General features: G+C 35.6%; 1 protein-coding gene across 1 annotated transcript in view; it reads left to right on the top strand.

Moving 5' to 3' along the window:
- The window catches only part of NRK (Nik related kinase), a 168,402-nt gene that overhangs the window by 110,337 nt on the left and 34,460 nt on the right, over positions 1-23,605 (top strand). Inside the window, exons 10-21 of the mRNA XM_044911823.1 lie at positions 500-578; positions 1,658-1,833; positions 3,438-3,501; positions 3,918-5,094; positions 5,818-5,925; positions 8,896-8,963; positions 10,921-11,015; positions 14,599-14,696; positions 15,932-16,296; positions 17,847-18,183; positions 21,501-21,687; positions 22,144-22,299. Of these exons, the coding sequence (XP_044767758.1) occupies positions 500-578; positions 1,658-1,833; positions 3,438-3,501; positions 3,918-5,094; positions 5,818-5,925; positions 8,896-8,963; positions 10,921-11,015; positions 14,599-14,696; positions 15,932-16,296; positions 17,847-18,183; positions 21,501-21,687; positions 22,144-22,299 (2,910 nt within the window). The remainder of the gene's footprint in view (positions 1-499; positions 579-1,657; positions 1,834-3,437; positions 3,502-3,917; positions 5,095-5,817; positions 5,926-8,895; positions 8,964-10,920; positions 11,016-14,598; positions 14,697-15,931; positions 16,297-17,846; positions 18,184-21,500; positions 21,688-22,143; positions 22,300-23,605) is intronic.

The following is a 23,605-nucleotide window of genomic DNA, read 5'->3' as shown; positions in this document are numbered from 1 at the left end:
GTTACACTATATCTACCTCTATTCCTAGGACTGTCAGTTTCCAAAACAGATTCTTCTCATCTTTTTAGATTGCTAAATCATTCTTTATATATTATTGTGCTTAGCTACTCATTTGGTTGACTTTTTAAGCCTATAATGACATATTTCCATTTTATAAGTATAGATACCTACAACACAAAATACAGAAGAGTGTTTGTCTCTATTTTTTGTTTACTTCTCTAGATAGAAATCACCAATCATACATTTTGAAATTTTTATCCAGTGTAGTTTATTATTAATTTGCCACACCTGTCAATGGTGAAACTTGAGGATCTTATATAATGGACTGTTTGTATGAAAATGAACTTTTCCTGTAACTACATTATTTTGTATCTATTTATTCCTTAGTGTCTATTCAACATGATATGTGAAAGAACACTGAGAATCCCCTCTGGAATGAGGAGTGTGCTCTGTTGTTACCCTTCTCATTCATTCTAAACACATCTATTTTCCTTTGCAGCCCTGTGTAACCTTCAGCCTTTGGAAGCCCTCTTTGTTATTTTGCGGGAATCTGCCCCCAAAGTCAAATCCAGTGGATGGTAAAGATGAATGACTTAATCTCCTAAACACATTAACTTGCCATTTTTTATGTAGGAAATGAGTTTTAATTAATTTTGTAGTCCTGTTTCAACATCTTTGTTGGACAGTATTTCCTAAAAACTAATATGTTAAGTGGGGGGGTCTTAATGATTAGTTTTCATTAAGAGCTAGCTAGCCAACTAGACATAAGTAATACCTTCCATAGTATATTATGATGACATCACTGCCCTGGAATTAATGGCATGTTCAGTTGTTTCTCCATTAATGGCATGGACCAATAGAAATCATTTGTGACATTTCTCACTGTGCCTAGATAGGCAGTCAGTGATTGTGATATACAGCTCAGTTGTTCAGCCCATTAAACTAAACATCCACAGGCCCGGAGAAGAGGATTTGTTCTCCCAGGGTGTTACAGACCAACTAACTTGGGAACCCTTTATACTGAAGCTTTTTGATTGAGTGTCAGAAGCTCTTGCTTATTATTAGTATTTATTGCTTGCCCTGCTAGAAGTGGTGGCTGTGATTTGATTGCTGACATTTTTCCTTGTGATTCAATTTAACCCTTCCCACAGATTCAGGCTTTCTGGACACTTCTGTTTTCATGAACCATTTTATAAGATTAGTTAGTCCTGGTGCTATTAACACCCCCCCTTTTTTTTTTTTTTGGATCATTACCTTTATGACTATGTAGCTCAAAATGCATGTAGTCAAGTGAAACATTCAGACTTCAAAGTATGACTTCTGTGGGCTGACCAATCTAGATACATGTTCTACATATATCACATTAACCACTCCATTGCCATCCCACCAATTGACTTTTTACCATGTACATACTTCTGAACTCATTGAAGTTTCTACTACTATTTAAATGCCATTGACTCTGGCTCATCTGAGGTTTGAGTGGTATTGTATAATGTATATTGTCAAGCTGCAGGACATATGGCAGTTGAAAAGACAATTATAACTAGAGGCAATTCTCTCCAAAAATATGACCTGCAGAGTGGCATATGTGTGAGGATGGGAGAAGATATGGCAAGCCTGAGGATGCTTTTTTATCCCTTTGACTCATTTCTTTTAGGTCTCGCAAGTTCCACAATTTCATGGAAAAGTGCATGATAAAAAATTTCCTATTTCGTCCTACTTCTGCAAACATGCTTCATCACCCTTTTGTTCGGAATATAAAAAATGAAGGACACGTTGTTGAGTCATTGAAGAAGCATCTTACAGGAATCATTAAAAAGAGACAGAAAAAAGGTTGGAATATGTCAACTTTCATTTTATTAGAATGGATATTTAGATGAGAGCTGAGTTTATTCATTTTTGTCAGGAAAAATAATATTTAAGAATTAGATTAAAAGTAAAAATTCTGAGGGAGGCCTTCCATATTTAGTTTTTCCACTAATATGCCATGTGCAGTTAATTAATTATCTTTCACCTGATCATCTGTATATATATGATTATAAATTGTCACCAATTACAACTGGCAAGTGTTCATATTTATAAAAACCTTGAAAGCATCAAGAAGAATTTTGTGATGTGCCAATTTTATTTTAAGAAAACTCCTAACTAAAGAGATAAAATAAAAAAGGTAACAAAATCTGTATCTTACTGTTCTTTTTTGGTTGATATTTTACTGTTCTTTTTTGGTTGATATTTTAATTAACTCCAATGAGATAAATAGATTTGTAATTGTCTGTTGATGACTGTTAATTTTGAAGTAATTTCTGTGTACCATACTAAGTTTGTTTTATGCACTAATCTCCAAGTATAAGAAGTAATTAAAATGACTAATTTATACAAGTAAAAGTTAGTTTCTATATATTAATGCCAAAAATGGCAGGATGGATTTTCATCAAATCCAGATTAAACTCCTTAGGAAGTTTTAACTTTGTATTGTATGGCATATTCCACATTTAAATTGGGGCTCCATGGGCAGTGTTGAGAGTGGTGATATAATGGAAAAGGGGAAGCTGGAAACATAGTCATTCTCAGAATAGCTACAGGATAGATTGCAGTAGAGTTTCTTCCATCTACATAACTATATGTATCCTATTTTGGAGTGAGAAGCAGCAGAAATTAATTTATTTAACCATGGGTGAAAATTCACTGGACCAGCATCACAAAAACCAGCTAGTCTCAAATGGGTGCAGGAAGACCCCATTTCTATTTGAGAATTTGCTAATTTCCAGAGTTGCAAGACTTCCAAAATATTACCTGCAGGAAAAGTCACATTTATGTGGGAATTACATAGGTGTAAATACGGTTGCCCTGAACACTTTTATTTAGGAAATTCAAAAGAACACTCTTGTTTGTAAGCGTCTATATTTCAGTACAGCACAGCAGAAATGAAAGAAGCTGAACATGTTGAATGTGTTAAGTGTAAAATCCAGAATTTAGATTTTTACTTTCTCATTGGAAAGACCAATGATCCTGATCCTCATTTTCAATGATCTTCATTGAAAGGACCAAAGATAGGGTGGGCCCAAGCCATAAAGTCCTCACATCTAGATCACACACCTTTAAGCCATGTTCAACAACCATCTATAAAGTTTCTCTTGTCCCATTCTCCCTTTGTCTTTCTCAATTACTTCTCTTTAGATTGCAGCTACCAAATTGCTAAATTCCCTTTCCTGTGCCCAGAGAAATTAGTCTGTATGGACTAGCTTCACTGTGCTGCAAAAGTGGGCCTAGGAACTAGGATATTGTCCATATTACCAACCAAGTGTGATTTGAAGGGTTACCCATCTTGTCCTTGTCATTCACTTGACATCCTGAGCATTAAAGGGTAAAAATTCCTAAGGTAGATTACACTAATACCTGCTGATTTTTTGCCTTGTTTTTTTCTCTTTTATAAAAAGGAATACCTCTGATCTTTGAAAGAGAAGAAGCTATTAAGGAGCAATACACCATGAGAAGATTCAGGTGTGTTAGATAAATTACAAATATAATTTGTTGTTAGCAATTTATGTAAGACAGTTGATTCTATTCTGTTGGCATTTGACTCAGAAGAGTTTAATCCCTTCTGATGCAACAAATAACAGCTCTCTCTGTATTTTCAAGAGATATTTGAATGGAAATGTTGAGGAAAGATTGTTATTACTACTCAAAGAATCTTTAATTTCTGGCACTAGAATGACCAGGTAGATTATTAGATAATTGAGTATATTAGTAATACAAAGAATATTTCAGACATTACAGTAATGATTCAAAAAAAATTTACTGAAAATATCTTTATTGCACAAAATTTCCATTTTTTAAAATAAAGGCATTTTCCCCAAGTGGCTTCACTCCACTGACAATTATTACTATATAGCAATCATTTGTATGTTTATTTCTAGAGGACCTTCTTGTACTCACGAGCTTCTGAGACTGCCAACCAGCAGTAGATGCAGACCACTTAGAGTTCTGCATGGAGAACCCTCTCAGCCAAGGTGGTTACCTGATCGAGAAGAGCCACAGGTCCAGGCACTTCAGCATCTACAGGGAGCAGCCAAGGTGTTCATGCCACTACAGGCTCAGGACAATGCACCTAGGCCTCTACAGGGGCAAGCCCAGGCACCTCAGCGACTACAAGGGGCAGCTCGGGTGTTTACGCCACTACAGGCTCAGGTTAAGGCTAAGGCATCTAGGCCCCTACAGATGCAGATTAAGGCACCTCCACGACTACGGAGGGCAGCCTGGATGCTCATGCCACTACAAGCTCAGGTTAAGGCACCTAAGCCTCTACACGTGCAGGCCCAGGTACCAAAAGAGCAGCAGGTTCAGGCTGCTCAGGCCCAGCCCCAGACATCAGAAGAGCCACAGGATCTGGACCAGGTACCAGAGGAATTTCAGGGGCAAGATCAGGTACCTGAACAACAACAAAGGCAGGGTCAGGCCTCTGAACAACAGCAGAGGCAGAACCAGGTACCTGAACAGCAGCTGGAGCAGAACCAGGTACCTGAACAGCCAGAGGTACAGGAACAGGCTGCTGAGCCTACACACGCAGAGAATGAGTCAGAGGAACCTGAGGCATTACGAGTACATGCCCAGGTGTTCCTGCCCCTACTGTCACAGAACCACCATGTGCTGTTGCCACTACATTTGGATACTCAGGTACTCATTCCAGTAGAGGGGCAAACTGAAGGGTCACTTCAAGCACAGGTCTGGGCACTAGAGCCCCCACAGGCAGTTGGCTCGGTTCAAGAACTGATAGAGGGACTATCAAGAGACTTACTTCGAGCACCAAACTCACATAACTCAAAGCCACTTGGCCCACTGCAAACCTTGATGGAAAACCTGTCTTCAAACATGTTTTACTCTCAGCCAGAACAGGCACAGAAGAAAAAATCGAAAGTTTCTAGTCTAAGGCAGGCATTGGCAAAAAGATTATCACCAAAGAGGTTCCGGGCAAAGTTATCAAGGAGACCTGAAGAATTTGAGCTCTCAGATTTAGAAGCCTGCAGGCGAAGGCGCCAGCGCAGATGGGAGGATATCTTTAATCAGCATGAGGAAGAATTGAGACAAGTTGCAAATGTAAGAGTTTCTGATATTTTTACTGAATCAAATATGCAGAGAAAACATGCTAGTACATGCTCATGTTTCCCTCTGTTAAGACCAAATGAAATTTTATTTTATATAAAATATAAAAGATATTTTATATATAAAAAGTATGAAAAATTGATACTAACTCAAAGTCATAGATCTTTTGAATTGCCTAAAAATTTGTTAGCATTTAGAGATGTATGTGAATTCTTCAACTAACCAAAGAAAAGAAAACTCATTTTCATTACTCTCTGTGAATTGAAGAAATAATACTGATTGGCTTAAATGTGAAAACAGAAAAACTTTCCCAAATTCCTAGAGCTCAGTTAGTGAGAAATATTTGCACTGCTGTATTATAGATCTTCCATTGCACAGGAGAACCGAACTTCATAGTTATAATTGCCTACTAAATGTGACAGTCTGGGGTTATGAGTTAAGCTTTAAACCAGATATTCTTAACCTGGGTCTAATAGATTAGCTGCAGGTGTTCAGAGATCCCCCTGAAAATATATGCAGACATGTGTGTCTATATGCAGTTAGAATCTCCTCAGATTCTAAAGGGAACCCAGAACCAAAACCTATTAGAATCTACTGGTTTAAATCAATTTTAATATTTGAAAATTATTCTAAGTTGTACATTGTGAAGATAAAGTTGCTCCTATCATTTGCATTTTAACAACAATTAAAATATTTATTATCCTTTTTGTTTCAAAGGGCAAAGAAGATGAATCATCAGACAATGATGAAGTATTTCATTCAATTCAAGCTGAAGTCCAAATAGAACCATTGCAACCATATGTTCCAAATCCTAAAGGCAATGAGGTAAGTTTCTCAGTATGAGTTGCTGTGACATTAATAAGTGCCTAGAACAGTGGTTCTTAAACTTTTTGGTCTCAGGGGATCTTTATACTCCTAAACAAAGAAGACCCCAAAAAACTTTTGTTTATGTGGATTGTGTCATTCAATATTTAAAGAATTAGAAATTAAAATAAAAAATTAAATATTTATTAATTCATTTAAAAGTAAATAAAAATATTACAGGTGAACATAAGAAACAAAGTTTTAATAAAAAATAAGTATTTTCCATTTTACTTAATGGAAAACAACTGGATTCTCATATCTGCTTCTGCATTCAATTTGTTGCCATATGTTTGGTTTGAAGTATATGAGTGAAACTGGCTTCTCACATATAAGTAGCTGGGAAGGGAGGATTTTCACAGCTTTTTCAGATAATTGTGGATATTCTTTGATAACACACCAAAACTGCAGAAGTGGAATTTAAAACCCTATCAGTGAAATTTGCATATTCAGAAATATTAAAATCCATTGTTCTATTGTATGCTATGAATAGATGTTTTGCTCATGCACAATTTTGTATCTCCATACATTGGTCAGTTGGAAAACATTGGTTCAATGTGTATGTAGATCTTTCCAAATATTTACACATTTCATTATACAACATCAATAAACGGCATTTGTTTATGTCACCAATTTCATCAGAAAAATGACTGAGTATTGGTAAGTCAAGTGCATGGTGACAGATAATAAATTTAAAATTTTAATTTTCACTTCAAAGCTTAATTTTATCATTGCTAACAAATAACATCAGTTGTTTTTTTCCTTGAATTGACAGGCTAACTTCATTGATTTTAAATAAAATGCCTGCCAAATACCCAAGTTGAATAATCATAGTTTGTCTTGTCAGTCATTCTTTTAAGTAAAAATATTGCCAATAAAACCTTGGGTAGTTCAGCATGTAACACAATCACACATACCTTTTCCCTTGATTGTTCTAGGATGTAGTTTATGACAGGATCTGGGTCATTTAATATGTGATTTATTTTTTTACATTTATATGAATAATCAAGTCAGTCCTCATGTCTAGGTTGACTTCTGTTTTCACGACTATATTAACAGCATTTAGCTTAGGGTATTGGTGAGGCCCAAGTTGCAGTTTCAATTCCCATGTGGACAAGGTATTATCATCATAGCCAGCATTCTTAACAGCTAGCCATCTAAAAATTTTTTGGTCACTAAGGATGAGCAGGTTGCTGGGTGAAGAATTCAGAAATTCTTGCCTTACTAATAGTGGGTCAGGAGTCTCATTGTTGTCCTTAATCAGCACAAGGGCCCTAGATCACTATATTTCTTTCTTCTAGTTGCTTCAGAGCAGGCCACTATGATTTCTTTCATGGACAATTATCCTTTTTTAAATATGTTACTTCTGATACTAGCAGTCCTCTGAAGTAAATAGCAGAGTATTGCTTTATAAATATTAACCACTGGCAGAAGGAACATAAGCTGGATTGTATTATTTAATTACAAGAGGCCTTATGTCTCTCTCTCTGCCTTATTAAATTATGACTTTCCTCCTACTCTCAGATAATAATTATTACCTTAAACATATGTTTTTAAGCAGGAAATATAATGAGTTGTGTCTGATTGGTTTAGAATGCATCATTTGCCTTATATATACTATTCTTACTAATCATCTTCCCATTTTTTGGACCAAATACAGCCAATTCATATCAGGTATTAGCTTTTCTTATTTTTGGCCTTTATCTTTTCTGAGTAATCCTGGTCTCTGGTTTACTAATGTCAATAAACTTTCTGAGACCAGTTTCATAAACCAAGAGGCCTAGACGGGGTCATTATGATGCCAGGTATCTGAATCAAATGTGGAAAAAGTCAGATGCTTATCGTGCATACTGCCAAACATCTGGTTACATTTGGAAGCGCTCATTTGCAAAACATGTGAACAATTAACATTTTTTGTTTCTTACCCATCTGTCTGTTAGAGTTTAAAGACAACCTTAATAAGTCACTACATAGAAACAGTGTAGTAAGGTTAGTGTAGTTTCTAGAAACTATAGAGTGACTTTATCACATGAAAATGCTAGATTTTTAAAAAATGTAACATGTTTAGTTTTTCTTTCTAAAGAATCTACTGTGACTGCCTCATTGAATGTCAGAATAGCCTATTTTTTGGTTAGCTAAAAGCTATTTTAAGTAGAAACCTAATAATATAAAACTAAATGAGGCAAGCCAATACTACATGGTCCAATCTACTAATGTTGGCAGAAAATAAATCTGCCCCACTGACGGATGCTGGCTCATTTTATGTGATCTTAAGTATATTAGATGAATGAATAATTAATAGAAACCAAATTAATTCATTTAGAATTGAAAACGTATTGGAACACTGATTATGACATGACAGTCCAATTGTAAAATGCAAAAACATACTTTCTTGAAGGTGGGACACTTTTGACACTTAAGAGATTTTAATGATGTGTTGTATGTGTGTTACAACTTTTGAAAATCTAAGGTTAGCTTAAAGGGTAAGTGAATGAGAAGTTTGAGCTTAAATTCTGAGAAATTTGGACTTGGTATAAAAGTAATATGAAAACATAGAAAGCATTAAATTAGCAGTTGAGGGACCTACATTCTGATTATAAATATTTTTAACTTGATGTAAAATTCTTAGAAAAGTGATTTTTCCTCTCTGAGGTACAGATTCCTCAAAAATAAAATTAGAGTGTTTGATTATATAATCTCCAGAATCTGTTATTATACTAAAATTCAAGGATACCATGAGAAATTATGGTTAAGCAGTTCTAATGTTATTCTATAAGTAATTATGAAAATACAGTCTAGTTATGAAAATCAGATTTTATAAGTTGGATTTTTAGTAAACTATCTTTATATGAAGAAAGGAATTTTTTCCATGAATTAATACTTCAAAAGAATTTATGATAAAAAATTTTACCAAAGTATTTCATTGTCTTTAAGGTCCAAGAAAGATCTACTTCAGTGCCTTACAATCAGGATTGTGAACACCATGTCAAGTTCTCTTCAAAGTATGTTTCTCTGATTACTATATTCAAATTACTCACGATTTACTATTACATGGAACATTAAAGCATATTTATTTGACACTAAGTTTTGTGTAAAGTGAAAACTAAAATATTAATGAAAACATCATCACTAGTGATATTGTCAGCCTGTATTTAAAACGTTAACTGCATTAATTCATTAACTAGATCTTTCATATTTGGACCTACTGTAGTCTCAGTATCATTTAGTTTAATAATTTGCTGATAAGATCCACAATTTAATAAAAGAAATGTCAATGAATTTTTTGAAAGATTTCAATTGGTACTTTATAAAAAGATGTGAAACTTCATATGTATCATGTACTTCAGTTATACATTTTATCATGTAGTACATCATGAATATCATGTACTTGTACTACATGTTAAAATACACACACAATTCCTAACTTCAGAAGCTAATGCTATGGAATGGGCAAGATTGAAATGACCTATGGGAAAAATCAGATATAAAACTCAGTATTATATCAATGATATTTTATCCTGGTAACTATATTTTTTATCTCTGTAATATTGGTGATCTTCAGTAATTTTCAAAGATCATATTTCATATTTTAGATGTTATGTGCAAAGTGTTATATTTGAAAGCTAAATAAATTTATTTAAAGATTTATTTTAGAGAGAGAGAAAGAGCACAAGCAGGAGAGGCAGAGGCAGAGGGAAAGAGAATCTGAAGCAGACTCCATGCTGAGCACAGAGCCTGACGTGGGGCTCAGTCTCACAACCCTGAGATCACAACCTGGGCCAAAACCAAGGGTTGGACACTTAACTGACTGTGCCACCCAGGTGCCCCTGAAAGCTAAATTTTGATGTAGATTTTCCTTGAAAATCATACCCCTTCCAACTCCAGATTATAATGGAGAGAATTTAGCCTATATTCATTCACTCAGTCATTCACTAAATATTTATTGAGCACCTGCTATATTCAAGATACTGGACAGTATGGTCAGACTGCATAGAGTTGATGGTATGTAGTATGTATATTACTACTTCATTATTATTTAAAGCCCCATATATTTACGTCTTTAGATTTAACTTGTGTGCAAAAATCTTAGAAAATTAGAAAGCAAGATTAGGAACTTTTGCTTTCTCTGCATTCAGTGAATAAGGTGTCATGGACCTTCTGACCATAAAGCGAGAAAACTGCTTAATTTTATGCATCTTTTTGGTATCGTGGGATGTGTCTTTAATAAAATCCAATACATAAAAATTAATATTGCTGTTAAATTAGAATTGGCTATTCCCATTATAAAAAGATTTTTGAATTTATGAATAGCAAATATATTATCTTAAGTCTTTCCCGAAATTTAGGGTCATAGAAAAGACTCTTCTCTGTTCTAGGCTTAGATCAATAACCAAAGCCCTTCCTATATAGAAATTCCAAAGTGACATAGAATTCAGCAGCACCAGTCCAAAATAGCTTTCTAAATATTCCCTGAATTTGAATATTAAAAATTAAACTGTTCTATTTGTATGTCCATCTATCTAAATCAGGAATAGGATATTAAAAAATGCAAATGCCAAATCAGGATGATAATAGTGGAATATTTGACATAACAGCTTATCTTGTTAAAATCCTCACATAGACTATTATGTTTATTACTGTATTACTAGGTATATAATAATGTCTGAATATTACCTTAAAGAAACATTATTGAATTTTTAGAAATTAAATATGATATGTGAAGGAAACGTATACTATATGGAAACACTTTATTTATATTTTGGAAATTGTTTCTCTGTTCTAGATAAAATAGCACGTTTGAAGAAAAATGGAAATTTGAAAATATTAATTAAGCTCTACTTCTTTTTAGTTTCATATATACCCTATACCTAAAACTTTTTTGTTGGTCTTGATTTTGAGCTGTATATTCCTTTTATGAATATTAGGACATGGCATATGCTTTTCTGTCTTTTCATTTAGTGTTCCTCAGCGGTCTGTTTTGGAACAAGCTCAGAAGCCCATTGACATCAGACAAAGGAGTTCGCAAAATCCTCAGAATTGGCCAGCAGCATCAGGTGATTCAAAGCACAGAGTTTAAACAGCCAAAACACAGAGCTAATGTTTAACAGTTTATATTGCAGAAGTGAAGAAAGAACTTCAAGAAGTAATGAATCAAAAGTGTTAGGGAAGCCAATTGAACTAAGACCAAGAGGCCATTGAATTTGGCAATTGGGTGGTCAGTGGTGACCTTTGAGAAATGGAAATTAATTTTTCTAAAGTTATTTTCTTTAAGTTGTGTAGTAGTTAGAAATGTGTCTGGGGAGGTGGGGATGTCAACTTTGGTTTCTGTACCATGTGTGAAAAATATGAGAAAGGAACTTGGAAGAGGCCTTTCTAATAGGCTAAAATTTATAGACAATCCTTAAAATATTGAAATATTAGATGGAGTAGTTGTGGGCATGTGTTTTATTTATCCATTTATTTCACCACCCCAAAGTAAAATATATACAGTATTTCATAAACTTCCCTAGATGTTACAAATTGATGTTTTTACTCAAATACATGAAAAAGTAATAAAATCATAGAAAATAACTTAACAATTTGTGATATGAATTTCAAAACAAGTGTTATTATCTTATGATATGCTTTTGAGAGTTTAAATGAATTATAGATTTTTGAAATATTGAAATAAACAAAGCCAAAAGTTAGGCCTTAGATTGTAAAATCTGGCATTGTGTACTTTTAAGCAATCCAAGTAAATTCTGCAAGGGCAAAACGCCTGAATGAGTTCTCAAGTCATCTGTAAAAATGTAGAACATAGATTTTATTAAAATGTTAACAATAAAGAGGGCACGTACTGCATGGAGCCCTGGGTGTTATGCGCAAACAATGAATCATGGAACACTACATCAAAAACTAATGATGTAATGTATGGTGATTAACATAACATAATAAAAAAAAAGATATATAGGTATACTCTATCAAAATCAAATATTTCAAAGACCTGAACTTAAAAACCCCGTTCTTCTTAGGAGACTCAGATAATGGTAGAATTCTTTTAATAGTGTCCTCTCGTGAAGAAATATTATCTTGTGAGAAATAAAATAAACCTGAATCAAAAGTAACTTTAAGAATATTTTCCCCAGAACCTTTCTGGTTTGGCTAGGGCTAATTTTACTAATAGTGGGCAAACACCTAAAACTTTAAGGTTTATTCGTACTGCCTTTTCTGAAATAAGGAAATTCTAGATTAGGTCCCAAAGCAGTCATGAACATTGGTTAGGAGCGGGGTGAGAAGGGGATAGCTTCTGTGTAGATAATAGCTGAAGTTCTTTTCAGCTCTAAAATTATATTATTTTATTGTGTGTACCACCTAGACTATTTGCAGTTCCCATGAAATTACATACTTTATTATGCAGGAAATCAGAGCACCTTACCACAAATTTGCCTCAAAATCTCAAACACTCACCCAAACTTCTTATTTAGCCTAACAACATACACAGGGACTTGAGAAAAAATGGTTTTCTGAAGAAAGATAATAAACTGCAAAAGTAAAATGCCAGAAGATGCAGACACAAATTGTAGAATGTGTTCCAGATAATATACTCAAAAGATAGCAGTGTTTGTAAATACATGATTTTGGGAGTTGCAGGGTCTACACCTTGGCTATATATAGCACAGTTGCAAATAAAAAGGGGATAGGATTATTTATCTTTAAAATCCAAGCACATAAAAAAAATAAGCAAGGATGTAAGTGCCCCTTGGTAAAGCTTTTTCTAAGTATACTCAGCCAGATCTACTGATTTTTGAGCCTAAATATTATCACTGAATTTTAACCACAGGTGTTACTTACTGTACCATAAATCTTAATATGAAAAATCCACACTTTTAGTCCAGATACATTTGCATTTTTTAAAGATTTTTTTTAAATTTTTAAGTAATCTCTACACCCAATGTGGGGCTTGAACTCACAACCCCAAGATCAAGAGTTGTATGTTCTACAAACTGAGCCAGCCAGGGCCCCCTAAATTTGGATTTTAAATGGAAATATTTACACTATGGAATTAAACTGCTCATTGTGATAGCAACTAGCCAAATTAAAACTAAACTGTTGGTGGGAATGCAAGCTGGTGCAGCCACTCTGGAAAACAGTATGGAGGTTCCTCAAAAAGTTAAAAATAGAGCTACCCTACGACCAGCAATTGCACTACTGGGTATTTACCCCAAAGATACAAATGCAGGGATCTGAAGGGGTATGTGCACTCCGATGTTTATAACAGCAATGTCCACAGTAGTCAAACTATGGAAAGAGCCAAGATGTCCATCGACAGATGAATGGATAAAGAAGATGTGGTATATATACACAATGGAATATTATGCAGCCATCAAAAGGAATGGAATCTTGCCATTTGCAAAGATGTGGATGGAACTGGAGGGTATTATGCTGAGCGAAATAAGTCAATCAGAGAAAGACATGTATCATATGACCTCACTGATATGAGGAATTCTTAATCTCAGGAAACAAACTGAGGGTTGCTGGAGTGGTGGGGAGTGGGAGGGATGGGTTGCTGGGTGATAGACATTGGGGAGGGTATGTGCTATGGTGAGCGCTGTGAATTGTGTAAGACTGTTGAATCACAGACCTGTACCTCTGAAACAAATAATACATTATATGTTAAAAAAAAAAAAAGAATATAGCAGGAAGGGAAAGATAAAGGGGGAGAATTGGAGGGGGAGATGAACCATGAGAGACTATGGACTCTGAGAAACAAACTGAGGGTTCTAGAGGGGAGGGGCGTGGGAGGATGCGTTAGCCTGGTGATAGGTATTAAAGAGGGCACGTACTGAATGGAGCCCTGGGTGTTATACGCAAACAATGAGTCATGGAACACTACATCAAAAACTAATGATGTAATGTATGGTGATTAACATAACATAATAAAAAAAAAAAAACTAAACTTAAAATGTCAACCCCTCAGGCATACTGGCAATATTACAAATGCTCATTAGCAATGTGCGACTACTGGCTGGCTACTGTATTAGACATCAGATACAGAACATTTCTGTTACTGCAAAAAGTTCTAGTGCACAACATCACTATAGAAAGATTCCCAGCTTTATAAAAAGGGTTAAGTTTTGTCTCTTTTCAGTTGTTTGCTTTTCAACTGTATTGAAATACTTCGGGATATATCATTGAGTGGAAATTGGGGGATTAAGATTGCAGGGTCAACTTTCCTCTTGAGAATTTTGTCTAATCTATCATATTCTAATACACTGTTGGGCTCTTTTTCTACTGGTTAATATTGGAGGCCAGTGATACCACCCAGCTCTCCCTATTCTTGATACATATTTTTTTAAATGAAACTGTCTACCGGTCTTACTGGGTATCTCTTCACACAGATAGAGAGAAATATTTAGCAAGTGTACACTTAATATTGAAAACAGAAAAGCCATGTAGATCTACAGACAAACCTTGAGCCTATCACTACCCCTGCAAACAGAATCTAGGATCCTGGCCCCATGAGAATTTATCAGGTGATATTTCCTGAATGGAAAAAGGCTACAAGAAAAATACCAAGGTATTGAACTGGTACACTATAAAAGTCAAGGCAATGGCTGCGATCATCGTTGTAACTAATGTCTTTTTGTCATTCCACAGAATCTTCTTCTGAGGAACAGAGTCCTGTGACCTGGAGGAGGTCCCAGTCATCACCGCCTTATTCCACTATTGATCAGAAATTGCTGGTTGATGTCCACGTAGGTTTCCATCTTAATTCTTAACACATTTATCTGTTTTTTAAAAATGTCTTTAGACTTACATATTTTCATCTTCACTTAAGGGAAAGGTCAAAGTGTTTAGTTTTTTAATTAATCTTTCAAAGATATATTTTCATTGCTATGTGAGTATGCAGAATATGAAATCTAGAAATTAAGTTTGAAATGGAGAAACATTGAATTGATCAGAAAATATTTTATATGCACATTCTTTTATCAGAATATATTATTGGTGACTAACATAACATAATAAAATTAAATAAATTAAAAAAATAATATATTCAGAGAGGAGTGATAAAAAGGTCTTTGTAGAAGCTAATCTCAAATCAAGGAGTAGAAGCTAGATGTTCACTTTTTGTCTAATTTCTTGGATGATAACAATGCATAAAAATAAAACATTTGGGAAGAAATAAAATATCCTCTGATAGCATAAACATTCTTCCAATTGTTTTTTTTATAGTACAATGGAGATAATTTTTATTATTATTATGTTATGTTAATCACCATACATTACATCTTTAGTTTTTGATGTAGTGTTCCATGATTCATTATTTGCGTGTAACACCCAGTGCTCCATGCAGAACGTGCCCTCTTTAATACCCATCACCAGGCTAACCCAACCTCCCACCCCCCTTTCCAGTTGTTTTTGCAGTGTACTTTCAGGTCATTCCATTTTATTTTTGTAATTATTCCTACCTACCACATACACATCTCTTTCAGATTGCCTAAAGGTTGCTTATACGACACTTAAAGGTGGATTTATATTAATTTGTTTCTTAGAAGTGTTTGATCTACTGTGAAACAACCTGTGTACAAAACTGAGTTGGGAAATTAATATATCAATTTTAAGAGCTATGTGGTAATCCTAATATCAGAGAATAAAATGAAAGGAAAAAAATAACTATATCTTCTATAGAACATCAAATAATCTGTTCTACTCTCTGTCACCAAAACTAAATGTCCACTCCTCAGCAGAAAAGTAGGGGTAATAAAAAAGTAAATTTTGCCCTGTGTGAGCCAGAAAGGCCATTGATTATCATAGCCTGAAGTTTGGGTTTTGGCATCTCATCCTCACAAAAATGTTGCTTTATCTAATGAGTAAAAATCTTCATTTCAATCGAAAATATATTTTAAAATATTGTCAGCTTGGAAACTTTCCAATCTAGAAGAAAATGAAAGGCTACTGGAGACTACATTAACCTTTCTTGTGCACACAGGTTCCAGATGGATTTAAAGTAGGAAAAATATCACCCCCTGTTTACTTGACAAATGAATGGGTAGGCTATAATGCACTCTCTGAAATCTTCCGGAATGATTGGTTAACTCCTGCACCTGTCATTCAGCCACCTGAAGAGGATGGTGATTATGTTGAACTCTATGATACTGGTGCTGATACTGATGGTGATGATGATGATTCTAATGATGCTTATGAGGATACCTATGACCATGACAATGGCAATGATGACTTGGATAACAAGGTTGATAAGGCTAATAATGTTGGTGAAGACCATGATGATAATGACAATGATGAAGCTATTGATGACAAAGACAATAATCATGATGATGCTCCTTGTTGGCCAAGGTTGGTTTTTCTATATTATTTGCACTACCAAAGTTTTAGAATTTCAGAACTATTTGCATCTTAGTTTTACTTTCAAATTTTATTACCAAGAGGGTGAATGCATTGCACTTGCATATTAGTAAATGGTTGATTTTCAATAATAGATTTTAAATTATTTTAATGCAAAACACCTAATTTTGCATTTTTGTATACTATATTTTATTAGTATTCAAGTATTAAGTTCTTTATAACTACAATTGTTGATGTTTCTATTACAATTAATGCTACTGAATCATTTTACCCTCTAAAACCACAGTGAGTATATGAAATGAGGTGACAAATAGTGTGCTACTTAATAACTGTAAGAGGAAGTCCTGATATTTGCAAACAGAATCTCCAAATTCGCTGAGAAAAATGAATTGCAACCTTGATTTTCACTTGATAATTTTGGGCTGAAATGTACTAACAGCATTATTTTTGGAATTCTGCAAACTGCTGTAACTAAATTCAGTACTCATTCAATTTTATCTTCTTACATAGCAGCTGCCAAAACTGGTAATATTTAGTGAAGTGATATTTTCGGCATGCCACCAGTTGTTTGCTATATATATAGTTCCTTTCTCCTGCTTTAAACAAGCCAGTGTGTTCTTATTTACATATGTTCATGATTTGTATTCAAACTGTTCTCAAAGAAGATTAGTTAATATAGTAAATGTTTACATTAGTAGAAAAATGATTAACAGAGGGAGAATTGTTTGCTTTATAATATTGAAATCCATATTTTTTTGTTAATTTTCAAATGTTATTGGGTGGATATACATGGCAGAACCGACTACAAATTATTCAATTTTTTTTCTTTTTTGCCAACTAAAAAAATCTACCAGGAATTCCATTGTCAAATAAATTTGCTTTTAGGATTATCATAGGTACCTGGATATGTTGTCTCTTATGCAAAATACCATTGTGACATTTGGTAAGGTTGGTGTTCTCAGCAACTAAATAAATGACTATCTTAGCCTAAAGAGATATATATTGCTGAATTTCCTGGTGGTAGTAATAGAAAAATCAATAGGATTCTTTAGCAAAGTAGTCAATACACATGTTAGAAAATCAAGGCATGTGTTAAAATTAACAGAAATTAAATACATTGCAAAAACAATTATTCAATTATGTTGTGGCTGTGCCAAAAATATGGGCTTAATCATTTATGTGGCTGTGAAGTTGCTAATACATGTAGTCTATTATTTAAGCAAACCCCCTCCAAAACAAAACATATTTTTGCTGCTAACCTAACACATGTTCCTAATAAAGGATGCAAGTTCTCTTCCATCTGCCATCCATGTGCAGTCAGGGAATTGATGGTGGCTATGGTGTTGATTCAGTATTTAAGATTGACAAGATATAGGGGTATTTTTCTTGTCCATATCATACCAGTATTGTTCACATAGAGCAAAAACATTTCTAGAGATAGTATATATGTATCAGATACATCCTAATTCTGTTTTATTTGCTGACTTTCAAATGTGTTTTTGTTCAGTGGCTTTCTATCATTAATTGGATCTTGTTATCAGACCAAGCTATGGCAGAGATGGAAGCTGCAAGCAAGATAGTAGAGATGGAAGTGATGGTGGAGAAGAAACCTGCAGCAGCTATGGAAGTCAGAGAATCAGTAGAGGCCATGGAGAAAGTGTAGCCAGTGGGGGCAGTGCAGTCAGTGGAGACAATGAAGAACTTGGAGCCAATATAGGCAATGGAAGAAGAGTTAAGGAAGTAAATGGAGGTAAGGGAATCAGTGGAACCAATGAAGAAAGCGGAGCCCTTCAAATCAGTGGAGGAGAAAATTGCTCAGAGACTGATGGTCAAAGATTGGAGAGACCGACATCCCAGGACTTTGAACATCAACAGGAGGTAATGCACCATTTGAAAAGGAGAATGAATTCCTCTCCTTGTAAATTTGTTTTTTCATGTGATATGTCACATTTCCAGTCATTCCAAATATTATTTTAACTTCTAACCCAAAGCCTTAAACATTTTAATTTATACCTGTAGATCTTTACTTCTCATTTGGATGGTTCCTATTTACTTCCAGGGACAAAAATACGGTTTTTTTGTTCACCCTTATTACTCAGATCACAAATTTGGGATAGTGTCTCTTAACATATACAATTTTTTTTTTTTTCTGGGAAGTTATCATTGTGGTAAAATTTACTAACAGAATTTTCCATCTTAACTATTTTAAGTGTATAATTCAGTAACATTAAGTACATTCACAATGTTGTACAACCATTATTACTGTTCATTTCTAGAACTTTTTCATCATCCTAAACAATTAAATAATTAACTTCCTATTATCCCTCCTACCTGGCCCAAGTAACATCTATTCTACTTTCTAAGTACCTTATATAAGACAATCATACAATATTTGTCCTTTTGTGTCTGGTTTATTTCACTTAGCATAATATTTTCAAGGTTCATCCATGTTGTAGCATGTATCAGAATTTTCTTCCTTTTTAATGCTGAATAATATTCTATTGTATGAATATATCACATTTTGTTTATCCATTCATCTGTTGATGGACACTTGGGTGGTTTTCACCTTTTGGTTATCATGAATAATGCTGCTGTAAACATTGGTATATAACTATCTGTTGTTGGAGTGCCTGTTTTCAATCATTTGGGCTATCTACCCAGGAGTAGAATTCCTAGATGTAGAATTGCTAGAGTGGAACTGTTAGATTCTGTTTTAACTTTTTGAGGAACTATTAACACATACAATTTAAATGTAAGTAATGTATTGTGTTAAGCAATGATTTTATCATTCACAAAACATCACTGACTTTTAAATACATTTAAAAATACTCAAATAGTATCCAGTTTAGACTGCATCTCATTCATAGCATTTTTAAGTTCAGCCTGATTAGATCTCATTTCTGCCCTTAGAGATTTCGATATTGTCGTTAATGCTTTTTTCAAGCCTAGCTATTGACTTCATGACTGCTACTCTGAAGTCTATCTCTGACGTCTTGCTTATATTCAAAGTGTAGAAGGAGCTGAGATGCCTTCAACAGATGAATGGATAAAGAAGATGTGGTTCATTAATACAATGGAATATGACTCAGCCATCAGAAAGGATGAATACCCACCATTTGCATCAACATGGATGGAACTGGAGGGGATTATGCTAAGTGAAATGAGTCAAGCAGAGAAAGACAATTATCATATGGTTTCACTCATATGTGGAACATAAGGAATAGTGTGGAGGACCACAGGGGAAGGGAGGGAAAACTGAATGGGAAGAAATCAGAGAGGGAGACAAACCATGAAAGACTCTGGACTCTGGGAACCAAACTGAGGATTACAGAAGGGAGGGGCGTGGGGGTGGGGTAACCAGGTGATGGGTATTAAGGAGGGCACGTGTTGTGATGAGCCCTGGGTGTTATATGCAACTAATGAATCATTGAGCATTACATCAAAAACTAATGATGTACTATATGTGGGCTAAATGAACATAATAAAAAATTTAAAAAATATTCAAATAGTTTCGCAGATGCTAGATCAATAAGAATGATCAGAGAAGATTTCCTGGAGCATCTGGTATTTGAACTAATTCTTGACAAATAGGGAGTATTTGGATATCTGAAAACACAGGTGAGATTCCAGACAGAGGAAAGATATTCCAATTTACTTTCCCAGCCTGTTGTCCTATCACACAAACTGGCTTACAAGATGCCATGCTCCTTCATGAATTAGTGCCCTTGTGCAAGCTGTTCCCTCTGTCTATAAGGCTGCCCCCTCACATCTTCTCTGCTTGGTTAATTAGTCATTCTCATGATCCAACTCATATATCATCTTTGACTTTTCAAGATGGAATTATATACCCCTCCCTCTGTGTTTGCAAGAATTTTGCCTATAGTTTCATTTTAGTACTTGTGACATAGTATTTGGTTGTTGACTTGCTTTTCTGCCATACTAGATTGTGAACTCTTAAAAGGCTGGAACTCTGTTTAATCCATTCTTAATTACTTTTCTCTACCCACTCACCCAATCCCAGGACCCAACCTAGGACTTGGTTTATGATAGACACAATAATTATGGAATTATGGAAGAAATCAATGAAGGAAGGAAACTTCCTAGATAGTTTCCAATGGGAAAGTAGTATGATTGGGAAAGTCTCTCTCTCTCTCTTTCTCTTTCTCTCTTTCTCTCTCCCTCCCTCCCTACTTACCTATCTTAATTAAAGACATTAAAACAGGATGTCCCATCATAGTTTTCATAGCTCCCCCGGGTATCTCCAATTATTTCAAGGAATGTTTTTGACATTTACAGAATGAGTATACAGTCCTTTCACTTTAATTTGAAAGGATATGTTGCCATACAACACTTGTGGTTGGAAAGGTCATAAAAACAAGTCTTTGACAGGGCAGCACAGCTCTCTCAATGCCAAGAATCACTGGATGCAAAAAAATGCTTATCAACAGACAAGCTTACCAAAAACAGTTGGCATGTTTTTCCACAGGATATGGCATTCCATGTAAATTCTGTTGCATTTTGTGGCTTTTATCCTTGAGTTTCTTCTATGTAAGTTAATGGAAGCCAACTAGATTTTCAGTGAGGCATGGTCACACCCTTGAATTTGTGTTGGTTGATTTTCCATCACTAGCTTTGTCATTTGACAAAGTAAAATTGATACCCCCAACTCTGGTGCTTTTTTATTTTTTTCAAGTGGCTGTTTAGCATAGCATAGCTCAACATAAGCTTTGGAATCAGACTTTGGCTTCAAACTCTGGTTCCCCTACTTTATCTCTATGATTTGAATAAATTATTTAACTTTGCTAAGCTTTTGTTTCCTCATAAGTAAAATGGAGATAATTATACTTACTTTTTGGGTTGTTGTTAAGGATTTGCAGTAGTATATAAATAAAATAACTAGCAGTATACCTAGTATATAATAAAAATTCCACTAATATTAGGCACCAAATCGCACAGCTAGGGATTTTAAGCTCCTTAAATTTTTCCTCTGACATCAGTTGTCTCAATTTAAGTTAGTTCTTTCTTTTCTGATAACATTGTTGAACTCTTCTGATAAATGTGGATTTTAAAAGGATGAAGAATTATAGATGCTACAAATTTTGCATTCTCTTTTTCAAATGACTTCTAGGCATATTATATTTATTTCACAGTTAATCTCCGAATAAAGTCAAAATTGATTTTCGATCTTCTATTAGGAGCCTAGTGGTAGAAGCGAGGCCTCAAATGCCATTGCCTTAGGCCCTGCACCAGCAGCACCTGATGACGAGAATGACAGCATGGACATATCAGAAGCATCAACACAATCAGGTTTTTCTGCCAGCCACTCATCTCCCTCCAGTGGTTCTGGGAGGGCTGCAAATGCTGACTTTGGCAGTGCCATCTGTAAGTGTGTTTAATATAATCTCCAAATGCTGCAGTCTATTCACACATTACAGCGTTTGACCACTGGTTCATGGTCTGAAAAGAATGAAATCATTCTGATATTCAGTTAACATAAATTCAGATGGATACATGCTTTAAAAAATATACTCCTCACTGAGTCTTTATGACACCTAAATTTAAACCACAATTGAGTAAGTGAGTCCCTCATCTGGATTTTCTTTGGCAATCTAATCATGATAACCTGAAATGCATTCATATTCAGAAATGTATTTTAACCATCATGATTTGTGTTATCTGATGGTTTAGGAGTTAATAGGAATGATACCTCCAGGAAAAAGAAAATTCAATAAAGGAAAGAAATTTTTCTAGGCTGTGTCTTATTTGTGGAAACATTCAATCACATATGGTATATACACTAGTAAATTCTCTGAGTATCTTCCCCTTACTTCTTCACAGTGTATGCTGGATTAGTGGAAGCACCTGAGAAATCACCTAAGCGACCCTCTGAAGTCAATGTTAACCCACTATATGTGTCTCCTGCATGTAAAAAACCACTAATCCACATGTATGAAAAGGAATTCACTTCTGAAATCTGCTGTGGTTCTTTGTGGGGTAAGTTTGGTTTCTTAAAACTGAGTTGTTTTTTCAAAGAATACTTTTTTTATCAATGCAGCAAACTTGTGAAAAATCATAGATGTAAAACACTTGTTATTACCAAACCATTTTCAAGCAAATAAAAATATATATATTTATACTAGCTACTTCGTTCCTTTTTTTAGTGATTTATTTTCACTCAGTGCAGTTTGATGTTTGAATTGGCACTCCTTCCCTTTTTTATTCTCTTTTTAACTTGAATTGACTTGACTAAAACATAAAATTGGACTAAGTTATGATTATTTAAAAATTTGAGCTTAGTATTTTTACTTTAAGATAGTGTGTAGGGGGGGCGGAGCAAGATGGCGGAGGAGTAGGAGACCTGGATTTCGTCTGGTCTCAGGAATTCAGCTGGATAGGGATCAAACCATTCTGAACACCTACAAACTCAACAGGAGATTGAAGAAAAGAATAGCAACAACTCTCTGAAGAGAAAAGCGACCACTTTCTGGAAGGTAGGACGTGTGGAGAAGTGAATCCGAGACGATATTCGGGAGGATAGACGGCGGGGGAGGGGCCTCCGGCGGCCGCTTCTGGCAAGTGATAGAACCACGGAGCACAAAATCGGAACTTTTAAAAGTCTGCTCCGCTGAGGGACGTCACTCTGGTGGCTAAGCGGGGGGGTGGAACCCTCCGGGACAGTGTGGTCTCAGGACCCTCGGGGTCACAGAAAGACCGGGGGTGCCTGAGTGTGGCAGAGCTCCCAGGTAACGGAGCAGGGAAGCCGGCTGCAGAGGCGGAGCCCAGGCGCGGGCTCTCAGCTCGGGGTTGCCATAAACCGTGATCCGTGGCACAGTCAGGCCACTGTGGGACCTAACAAGCGGCAGATCCGGGGAGACTCGCCTTCCTCCCCCGGGAGAAGCGGCGCGGGAGTGCACCACAGGAATCTGCTGGGTTTGGAGACTCCACATGGGGTCGGGTGCCAGAGATAGAAACGCACGGTCACAGACCGGGTGACCACGGAGTGTGGCCGGAGACCGGGGAGACAGGAGTGACTGACGGCTCTTCTCTGGGGGCTCACTGAGGAGCGGGGCCCCGAGTTCTCGGCTCCTCTGGGGCGGAGATTGGGAGGCCGCCATTTTCACTCTCCGCCTCCAAAGCTGTACGGAAAGCTCGCAGGGAACAAAAGCCCCGGAGAGGAAACCCGAGCAGATTACTTAGCCAGGAGGGGGCAAGGGCGGGGCAACTCCGCCTCCGGCAAAGACATTTGAAAACCACGGCAACAGGCCCCTCCCCAGAAGATCAGCGAGAACAGCCAGCCAAG

This window comes from Neomonachus schauinslandi, chromosome X (assembly GCF_002201575.2).
Source record: "Neomonachus schauinslandi chromosome X, ASM220157v2, whole genome shotgun sequence".
Taxonomy (NCBI): domain Eukaryota; kingdom Metazoa; phylum Chordata; class Mammalia; order Carnivora; family Phocidae; genus Neomonachus; species Neomonachus schauinslandi.
The sequence above is the reverse complement of the archived record's forward strand: the minus strand, read 5'-3'. Positions and strand labels throughout refer to the sequence as shown.